Genomic DNA, 11,533 nt, shown 5'->3' on the forward strand with positions numbered 1-11,533 from the left:
GCACAGATAGCAGCAAGATGGGAATAGGCAAACTAGTGAGGAGGAGTCTATGAGAGGAGGGTATAGAGGAGTATAAGGCAGCAATGGAGAGAGGAGGGTACATCTGTGAGGAAGAGAGGAGGCTAGTCTCTGATGTCCGCAATGGGCACTTGGATATTCCCACTTATCAATGCCTCATTCATCTTCATGAATGCAAGCATATCTACGCTGCCAGTGAATAGCTGTGTCCACTTCTCAGTGACCACCCCACCTGCGGCACTGAAGATACAATCTGACAGGACAGGGGGGCAAGCCAGCACTTCCAGAGCATATTGTGCCAGTTCTGGCCACTGGTCGAGACAAAAATGCATGGGGTCATCATCAGTGTGCATGGTATCCTGCACATTTACAGACCCCATATTTTCCAGCCGCTGTTGGTGGCGATTTTGGCTGCGGACCTGGCCCTGCTGCTGCCTGTAAAGGCTCAAAGAAGCTTCACCGCACATCGAGGAGATCACCACCACCCGCACTGCTGCTGCTGCTGCTAGGCCCCAGTCTCTGCTGGATGTGTGAAGTAGTGGAGGCCTGAGATGTGTCAGACTGATTGAAGGCCTCCACCAGTTTGGAGCACAGAGCACTCTTCAATTGACCCACCCTTCTCTCTCTCTGGCTGGGTACAAGGAACTCCCCCACCTTTTTCTTGTACCGTGGGTCAAGCATAGTAGCCACCCAGTAATCCTCCCGGTCTTTGATGGAGCGATGGAGCAGATTCGGTGATTGCTCCGGAGGCATGTCTGCAAATGCGCAGCCATGTAGGAGTGTCCCCAACCAACTTCTTCTTGACTGCCTTCTAGATGCAGCAGGTCATCTCCCTGCTCCTTCCCCTGCTCTGTGCTCTCCCAGCCATGCACAACAGCTGGGGTGGTTGGGTGGCGTGGGTCCTGCTCCCCCTTCTCTGCAAGCACCCAGCCCTTCTCTCCTGCATCCTCCTAACTAGGTATTTCCTTCTATTCCTGCCTCCCAGCCCCTTGTGCCAGCCTACGGAACCTGCATTCCCTCTCCTCCTCCTCAGGCATGTCACCCTTCTCTAGCAGGCCATCCATGTGCGCTTGAGGAGGAAAACCAGGGGTATGACATCAGTGACACACTCATTGTCCCTGCTAACAAAACATATGGCCTGCTCAAAGGGGGCAAGTACTTGGCAGTGCTTCCTCATCTGCTGCCACTCCCCTGTGTGCTAAAGTGCCCTAAATTTGCCTCCTGAGTACCCCTGGCACTGTGCTCCAGCAGGTAATTGTGACCGGGGGGATCAGCAGAGGATCTTTTTGGGGATCAGATGATCTTTTTGATGAGCAGACAGGTATGGGGGTGCCCCATACCGGTCTGCTCATCAAAAAGATCCTGGGTGTCTGGGCCCAAATCCACCTCAGGATCAAATAATAAGGGGGATGGGATGTCCCCAAGCACTGAACTGGCAGGTGACGCCACCTCCTGCTGCTCACTTGTGCCTGCAGCAGACGAGGTAGTCTGGATGAGCCAGTCTATGACTGCCTCTGCCTGCTGTGACTTGATCGGTTGCGAAGTGGTGGTAAAAAAACCTGGCAAAGTCCTGCAAGTACCAGTTGCCCCACTGTGACATAATGCTGCCTGCTGCTGTTGCCACTGGGAGCTGTGGACCTAGAGCTGCAGGGAGGAGCAGCTATGAGAAAAATATGGATTATAAAAAGGGACCATATCTCCTTTGCTTTACGGTTCACATCCTCATAAATCATGTATTGGTTATGAGGAGGTCACATGCTTCCTAATGATACCAAACAAGGCCAACCTATACCCTCCAGTTTGGAGGGATAGTTTCTGGGGGATTGGAACATGAGACACCCCTTATGTTTGGTATCATTCTGATTGCCCATGTATGGATCACAGCAAGCCTGTTATACATTGTTTCGGAGAGACAGGGGCATTAGAAAAGGAGAAGTGTGTCTGTTCGTTAAGCAGGAATTAAAAGCAAATATTAAAGAGGAAGTGATGGGGGTAACAGAGGGAGCTGAATCCTTATGGGTTGAGCTTCTCACAGATAGTAAAGAATCTAACAAATTAATGGTAGGGGTATGCTATAGACCCCCTAATGTAAGCGAAGAGGAGGAGGCTCAGTTCCTGTTACAAATAGAAAAGGCTGCTAGTTTGGGTCAAGTGATGATAATGGGGGATTTTAATTATCCTGATATTGACTGGAGCCACAGTACTGCCAGTACAGTAAATGGGAACATGTTTATAAACTTGCTGCATGACAACTTTGTCACAGGTTGTTGAGGAGCTAACCAGGAACCATGCTATATTGGATCTAATGATCTCTAATGGTCCAGAGCGTATAGCAAATGTGCAAGTAGTTGAACCCCTGGGTAACAGTGACCATAATGTAATAACATTATTATTATTATTATTATTATCATTGGATGTTTGGTGCAGGAAACAAACTTACACTGGGGCAACTATAGGCCTGTTAGTCTAACATCGGTAGTAGGAAGGAAAACTTTTGGAAGGGGTAATAAGGGATAGGGTACTTGAATACATTGCAGTTCACAATACTATTAGTTTGTGCGAGCATGGTTTTATGCGTAACAGATCTTGCCAGACTAATTTAGTCGCCTTTTATGAGGAGGTGAGCAGGAACCTCGATGCTGGAATGGCAGTTGATGTCATCTACTTGGACTTTGCTAAAGCGTTTGATACAGTACCTCACAGAAGGTTAATAATCAAATTAAGGAATATTGGCCTAGAACATAATATTTGTAATTGGATAGAGAACTGGCTGAAGGATAGAGTACAAAGAGTGGTGGTAAATGGAACATTTTCTAATTGGACCAGTGTGGTTAGTGGAGTACCGCAGGGGTCAGTCCTAGGTCCTTTGCTTTTTAACTTGTTTATTAATGACCTGGAGGTGGGCATAGACAGTACTGTTTCTATTTTTGCTGATGACACAAAATTGTGCAAAACTATAAGTTCCATGCAGGATGCTGCCGCTTTGCAGAGCGATTTGACAAAATTGGAAAACTGGGCAGCAAACTGGAAAATGAGGTTCAATGTTGATAAGTGCAAAGTTATGCATTTTGGTAGAAATAATATAAATGCAAACTATCTACTGAATGGTAGTGTGTTGGGGGTTTCCTTAATGGAGAAGGATCTAGGGGTTTTTGTAGATAACAAGTTGTCTAATTCCAGGCAGTGTCATTCTGTGGCTACTAAATCAAATAAGGTGCTGTCTTGTATAAAAAAGGCCATTGACTCAAGGGATGAGAACATAATTTTGCCTCTTTATAGGTCCCTGGTAAGGCCTCTCCTTGAGTATGCAGTGCAGTTTTGGGCTCCAGTCCTTAAGAAGGATATTAATGAGCTGGAGAGAGTGCAGAGACGTGCAACTAAACTGGTTAAGGGGATGGAAGATTTAAATTATGAGGTTAGACTGTCGAGGTTGGGGTTGTTTTCTCTGGAAAAGAGGCGCTTGCGAGGGGACATGATTACTCTGTACAAGTACATTAGAGGGGATTATAGGCAGATGGGGGATGTTCTTTTTTCCCATAAAAACAATCAACGCACCAGAGGCCACCCCTTTAGATTAGAGGAACAGAGCTTCCATTTGAAGCAGCGTAGGTGGTTTTTCACGGTGAGGGCTAGTGAGGTTGTGGAATGCCCTTCCTAGAGATGTGGTAATGGCAGATTCTGTTAATGCCTTTAAGAGGGGCCTGGATGAGTTCTTGAGCAATCAGAATATCCAAGGATATTGTGATACTAATATCTACAGTTAGTATTAGTGGTTGTATATATTGTTTATGTATGTGAGTGTATAGATTGGTAGGTGTGGGTTGTGTGTGCTGGGTTTACTTGGATGGGTTGAACTTGATGGACTCTGGTCTTTTTTCAACACTATGTAACTATGTAACTATGTAACAAAGACACTGAATTTTAGAAAAGCTAATTTTAGCTCCTTAAGGGCAGTGCTTCAGGGCATAGTATGGGGCATTAAGTTTTATGATAAAAACACAGAGCAGATATGGTTGTCATTTAAAATGATATTAATTCATTACTGTTCTCAATTTATTCTATTAATAAGAAAAAGTAGAAGTGTTAAGAATCACCTTATGTGGCTTAACTCTGAGGTAAAGAAGTTAATAGGGAAAAAAAGGAAAGCTTTTAAGAAATATCAGAGGGGACAGTAGCTGTGTTTAATGGATATAAACACTATAACAAGTGTTGTAAAACAGCAATCCGGAAGGCAAAGATAGAAAATGAGGAGCGCATTGCGGCAGAGGCCACAACTAACCCCAAAAAGTTTTTTAAGTAATAGTAAAAAGATGCAGGTTGAGGGTGTGGCCCCATTAGTGAGTTATAGTAACAATATGGTTACAGCGGATACAAAAAAGGCAGATGTGCTAAACCAGTTCATTTCTTCTGTGTATACAGTAGAGGAGCCAGAGGGCCAAATCCCACCCAATAGCTGCCTCAGCTCCAACTACACAGTGGTTGACAGAGGATATGGCGCTAAAAGGGTTACACAATATAAATGTAAACAAGGCACCTGGGCCAGATGGAATACATCCTCGGGTACTGAGAGAGCTAGGGTCAGATTTACACTGGCCTTAGTTTCTCATATTCTCACTTGCTTTCATCAGGTACGGTACCTAGGGATTGGAAGAAGGCTAATGTCATTCCTATATTTAAAAAGGGAGTAAGATCTCAGCCTGGCAATTATAGGCCTGTAAGTTCGACATCCGTGGTGGGCAAATTATTTGAAGGCTTGTTAAGGGATCACATACAAAATTATGTACTGGAGAATGGCATTATCAGCAGTAATCAGCATGGCTTTATGAAAGGACAGGTCATGTCAGACCAATTTAATTGCTTTTTATGATGAGGTGAGTAAAAAGCTGGACAGTGGGGATGCAATATTTATAATCTATTTGGATTTTGCCAAAGCATTTGATACCGTTCCCCACAAATGACTGCTTTCTAAACTAAGGTCTATTGGTCTTAGTGAAGTCGTTTGCACATGGATAGAAAACTGGCTACAGGATCGGGTACAGAGGGTAGTTGTTAATGGTACGTTCTCTACTTGAAGTAAGATTCTCAGTGGGGTCCGTCAGGGTTCTGTACTGGGTCCACTTTTGTTTAATTTGTTCATAAATGACTTAGGGGAGGGTATTATAAGCAATGTATCAGTGTTTGCAGATGACAAAAAACTCTGCAGACCAGTCAATTCTATCCAGGATGTGACATCCCTGCAGCAGGAACTTGACCGACTGGCATTCTGGGCGGCTAAGTGGCAGATGAGATTTAATGTGGATAAATGTAAGGTCATGCACCTGGGATGTAAAAATATGCAAGCCACTTATACCCTTAATGGGACTGCACTAGGCAAATCCATAATGGAGAAGGACCTTAGAGTCCTTGTAGATGATAAACATGGCTGTAGCAAGCAATGCCAGGCAGCAGCTGCAAGGGCAGACAAGGTTTTGAGCTGTATTAAAAGGGCCATAGATTCACAGGAGGAGGGTGTTATTCTTCCCCTTTATAGAGCGCTGGTAAGGCCCCATCTAGAATATGCTGTTCAGTTTTGGTCTCCAGTGCTCAAACGGGACATAATTGAATTAGAGAGGGTCCATAGAAGGGCAACTAAGCTGGTAAAAGGGTATGGAAAGTCTCTTCTTCAAATTATGAAGAAAGACTGGCCAAGTTGGGTCTGTTTACACTGGAGAAGAGGTGCTTAAGAGGTGACATGATAACTATGTATAAATATATAAGGGGATCATATAATAACCTCTCTAATGCTTTATTTACCAGTAAGTCCTTCCAACGGACACGAGAGCACCCACTCCGTTTAGAAGAAGGGAGGTTCCATTTAAATATTCGGAAAGGATTTTTTATTGTGAGAGCTGTGAAGTTGTGGAATTCCCTCCCTGAATCAGTCGTGCTGGCTGATACATTATATAGCTTTAAAGGGGGCCTGTCACCCTAAGAAATAACTCCAAATTATTTTCTATTATGTTAGTTGAACAAAATAAACTTCACTTACACTATATAGATAGTATCAATCTAGTTTCTTTCAGTCTTGGAACTACTCAAACACAGAAAGCAGGCAGCTGCCATTTTATGAACACTGTTAGTAAGGTAAGCTTTGCATCACCCCAAAATCTTGTTTATGTGCCAGAATGGGGGACCAGATGCCCATGCCCATGCACTGGCTACATAATTAGGTGATGAGGAGGGAGGGGAAAAGTGAGAAGTGCAGTGACATCTAGGAAAAGCTAAAAGGTATTGTCTGCCCCGCCTCTATGCCTAAGGCATAGAGGCGGGGCAGGCAATATATGATTGACAGCTGGGATTTTTAAATGGATTTATAATGGGTTTGGATGTGTTATTAAAAAAAGGAATTTGGGTTTCATGTTTAACTTGAAAAGGACTTTTATTAGTCAGCTTTTTATGTCTGGGTGACAGGTCCACTTTAAGAAGGGGCTGGATGGATTCTTAGCAAGTGAGGGAATACAGGGTTATGGGAGATAGCTCTTAGTACAAATTGATCCAGGGACTGGTCCGATTGCCATCTTGGAGTCAGGAAGGAATTTTCTGCGGCAAATTAGAGAGGCTTCAGATGGGGTTTTTTGCCTTCCTCTGGATCAACTAGTAGTTAGGCAGGTTATATGTAGGCATTATGGTTGAACATGATGGACTTATGTCTTTTTTCAACCCAACTTACTATGTTACTATGTAAAGCATACATCCAAATCAACAAAGGAATGGCTTCACCAGAAGAAGATTAAAGTTTTGGAATAGCCCAGCCAGAGCCCAGACCTGAATCCGATTGAAAATCTGTGGGGTGATCTGAAGAGGGCTGTTCACAGGAGATGCCCTCGCAATCTGACAGATTTGGAGTGTTTCTGCAAAGAAGTGTGGGCAAATCTTGCAAAGTCAAAATGTGCCATGCTGATAGACTCATACCCAAAAAGATTGAGTGCTGTAATAAAATCAAAAGGTGCTTCAACAAAGTATTAGTTTAAGGGTGTGCACACTTATGCAACCACATTATTTTAGTTTTTTTGGTTTTCTTCTCTCCACCTAAAAGATTTCAGTTTGTTTTTCAATTGAGTGGTACAGTTTATATGTCCCATTAAAGGTGGAAAAAGTTCTGAAATTATTTATCTTTGTCTCATTTTTGAACAGCACAGGAACCTGACATTTTATCAGGGGTGTGAAGACGTATCCATTTGTCGCACGTCTCTTTGTTTTTGTTGCACGCTTTGTGCGCGGCGAAACAAGTCGCATGGGGAATTTTTGACGCAGTTGCGCACAAACTATCATGAAACTAAAAAGTTTGTAGTGAATGTATCCATGCCGATTTTTTTCTGCTCATTGCTCGTAAAAATAAATATAACATGTTGATACTTAGGGACGCCGTCCACTTAATGGCTTAGCAGCAATTCCAACAAAATCAGACACACTGAAGTACAAGCGCCTCCCCCCACACAGAATACAAGAAAAGTATACATCTTATCAGCTAGCATACTATATATGGTAAAATACAGCATTATTGAATATATCTTGTCTTATTGCAGAATTTGTTCAATTACACCCAGAAAAGCTAGGACAGCCAACACCCAGGGGGCACTCCTAAGGGGATTGGAGGGATCTTAGGCGATTTGGTCCAGCAATGCAGGAGCTACAAGTCTGGGCTGCAACTGGCCAGTCAGCAGTGAGGAGAGGCTATTTGTAGCTCTTCCCCTCTCTGGCAAGTTGGCAGTACAATTAGTTACTTGTGAGCCTAAGTTACTAATCATTGTTAGGCCCATGTTAAAAAGTAAAGCATTCCTTAGTTATTGACTCAACCTGTCCTTCACTTCATATTAGCAAATCCTGTTCTCAGCTATTGACACTCACCCCCATTTGGTGTCCTTAATGGTGGTTTCTGCTACTTCATCCATTGCCATTAAGTTTCCATGCGGCTACTTCACTGTGGCACTGTGCAGACAACAATTCCTTTTAAAGGTCCAGCAAATTTACTTGCCTGTCAAATTAACCCAGTGCAGGCTCTCCACAATTGGATTCCTTTCTTATAAACTCTAACACTGATCTGCTGCTGGGCTGTGACTGAAGTTTTAGAGCACAGGTCACATAGCTGTGACACCCTGAAAAATTAAGAAAATGACGAGCCCCATGTGAAATTTTAAAATTAAAAAAAATTGTGTTTTTGAAAAAAAAGATTTATTATTAAAGCTCTATTAACTGATGCATTTGGAAAAAGACATTTTTTCCGTGACAGTATTCCTTTAATCATAGGATTACAAAAATAAAAAAAAAGTCTGAAGTTTATATAAGACTGAATCTCAGTCTTAAAATCTGCATATACATAGATTCTATAAAATAACAATATATGTTATGACCTCCCTTTAAAACTGTGTCAAGCTCATTAATCAAATAGCTCCATGTATGATCATTAATTCTCTCAGATTATGCAAATCACCCTATAGTTATCAATATAGAGAGTTAAGATCATATCTACAATTTAATCTATTAGGAGTTCTAGTATCTAGGGTGAAAATCCAAAAAGTTTCCCTCAGATTGAGAGGGCGTAAAGTATACCTTTTCCTCAGTGGAACTAGCACCCACTTAATCACTTTTACACTATTTTTAATACCTACAGTTTAAAAATTCTTTAAACAGTCTACCAATAGTGGTCCATTCATATGCCTTCTCTATAGTGTTCATATGCTCCCTTATCCTATCCTTCAAACAACGTACAGTCCGACTGCTTGTAATCCCTTCAAGTGAGGTATAGAGGAATATAAAGATTTAACATCTATAGTAATCCAAGAGTATTTTTCTGACCAAACAATATTCATAAATGTATTCAGTAAATACTCGCAAATATGATTCCAAAACCAAGGTTTCGAACTAGAGTCTACCCAATCTGAGAGACCTTTGTTTAAAGAATCTATACTTTTTTTTAAGGCGATAAACGGTATGGAAGATTTGGTAATGAAGAAAGGCTGATCAATTTGGGATTAATTATAGAAGTGGCCCTATCGTAAAAAGTGAAAATATTAATATATCATCTAATTGAATAGGAACTACCCAAATTTAATTAATTAAAAATTCTTAAATACTAGAGATAATCTTAAATAAATCTTAAATACTCACAATTATCTTTACTGTACCCCTTGCAACAATCTGTCTCTCTTTATTCTCTCATCAGGCAGGCAGCAAATTAGAATTTTGACATCTAATTGTAGTAGAGCTGTCAATCAAGCTCTGACTAAATGTGTTTGCAGGTTTGCAGGTTTGAAAAACATTTATTAAACACAAATACCTGGAAAGGAAAAATCAGCCCCAAAGTATTAACACGCAACACCATCAAGCTCTTCTACAGACTTATGCAAACTGTGACTTTTAAGAAATGGTGTCACTTATCCTAGATTACCTTAACTTACATATACAAGATCATTTGTTTTGATATACCCCACAACTTATTATGCAGTTGCAGGGTTTACACACTTGGAACTGTGAGTTTTAAATTATGTGAAAGTTCGAATAAAACACTTTATATACCCTACAAATTGTTATGCAATTGCAGTATTTGCACACTTTGAACTGTGAGTTTTAAACTATGTGAATTCAAAATCAACAACTTTAATTTGCTAAAATATTTAGCATGTTCCAAACCAATTAAGAAATAAGCAATACCAAAATAACATATGTTGTGTGTGTGTTGTTACTTTCACTCTGATTTAACACATAACTTGCGTGATTAAAGTGACTTAGTGCTTATAAAATGACCATTGCATAATTAAAAGAAGAAATTTCAAAAGGGAGAAACCAATTTACCCTGTTAGAGTTATGCTCTGCAACCACCACCTTGACAGAGAAAAGTTGGAATTAGAATTATAGCAGGTGGAGAAATTACCTTTGTATTCACTATCTCAACAATCTAAACCCTGGGAAACTCTGTTTCTGTTTGCCCTGACCTTGTGTCTGGACTTGGACTTATTTTGATTGCTGCCTGCCCAGACTAATTGATTATATTCATAAACATTTGTTGTCAGCTTATTATACAGTGGGGTCCTTGTTTTCAGTTTTTATTATGAAAGCTTCTGTGTAAATATGTTGTTCTTGCCTCAGTATGTTTGCTAGTGAATACACAGCATATAGGCTCCCACCGGCTAGTTCAGCTTTGTACCCCTAACAATTAGCTATTGATTTAAAAATGACAAAATACTTATTTGAGAAGAGGTCAGTTATAATAATGGAAACATGTTTAAAGAGAAATTTTTCATATTGCTGAAAATTAGTTTACAAATTAGAATGTTTTGACCAAATTTCATCAACCTTTCATTTTACCAGGTATATCAAATCGTCATTATCAGAACAGGCAGTTTTGATGAAAACAATGTCTTCATTGAGCGAAGATACTCTGACTTTGAGAAGCTTCACAGAACTTTATTAAAAGAGTTTAAAGAAGAAATGGAAGATGTGGTATTTCCAAAGAAAGTGCTTATTGGAAACTTCACCACCGACATGATAAGCAAGAGAATGCTTTGCTTGAAAAATTACCTTGATGAGTTGTATGCCATAAAATACATTAGGTGGTCCAAAATATACATTGACTTTTTTTTGGATCCTGAACTAGATGAGGGTTACAGCTGTCTCAGAGGAGGGCAGTATAAAAAAGCCACGGAAATTTTCCAACAAATTGTGTGTTTACAGGAAAAGCTAATACAGCACTGCTCCATATTAATTGTGCCACCTCTCTGTGCACTGGTTGTGTGTCATAAAGACTTGGAGGATCTCCAGAAAGCTTATGAAGTAGGTATTCATGCTTTGACACTGGTAGAAAAGCACCCAGGACACAAATATTACATCCCATTATTGGAGACGTTGATTTCATTGGCATACAAACTGGGTAAAGACTTTTTGTCTTTGAGGGAAAAGTTTGATATAGGAAAAAGCAGGATGATGAAAGGCCTTGAAATCGAAATGTTTACGCTGAAGGAGGTTGCAGTCAGGGAACGCCTTCATTAGAAGCAGATATCAATAACAGGAAAAGCATGAGGCAAATCTGTGGGCATGACTTACTTGTAAAATAATATGATCTTTTGAACTGGAAGGGGGTCCGCTGTGCTAGGGGAGAGAATGGTTAAGAGGCTGGAGAAATGTTTAAACTACAGTAGACAAGGGGGGTGGGTGAGCTAGAGTTTTATGGGAAAGCTAGTGTAGACGGGGCAGTGGGACTAGCAAAGGGTTGTGGGGGAGGAGTGAGGGGGGCATATAGTTTATCAGATAAGGAGCTTCCGTTGTTACAAGGGAAACAGACTAATTTTCACCTTAGCTCTAACTCTCTGTTAGCTAATGTAAACATCAGAGGGAGAAGTAGTAATCTCTGCTGCATGCTGGCTAATGCGCAAAGCTTGTCTGGTAAATTAGGGCAGTTGCAGGCTATTGCATGTATTGAAAATTATGATTTAATTGGTATCACTGAGACCTGGTGGGATGAAAAATGTGACTGGGCCGT

General features: G+C 41.0%; 1 protein-coding gene across 2 annotated transcripts in view; it reads left to right on the forward strand.

Annotated features, from left to right (window-relative positions):
- snx20 (sorting nexin 20) overlaps positions 1-11,258 on the forward strand; it is a 52,704-nt gene extending 41,446 nt beyond the window's left edge. For both annotated transcript variants that reach the window (XM_012962215.2, XM_012962214.2), the window contains one exon: positions 10,366-11,258. In XM_012962215.2, coding sequence (XP_012817669.1) covers positions 10,366-11,043 — 678 coding nt within the window. In that variant the 3' untranslated portion in view covers positions 11,044-11,258. The remainder of the gene's footprint in view (positions 1-10,365) is intronic.
- Positions 11,259-11,533: the final 275 nt, after the last annotated feature.

This window comes from Xenopus tropicalis, chromosome 4 (genome assembly GCF_000004195.4).
Source record: "Xenopus tropicalis strain Nigerian chromosome 4, UCB_Xtro_10.0, whole genome shotgun sequence".
Lineage (NCBI taxonomy): Eukaryota > Metazoa > Chordata > Amphibia > Anura > Pipidae > Xenopus > Xenopus tropicalis.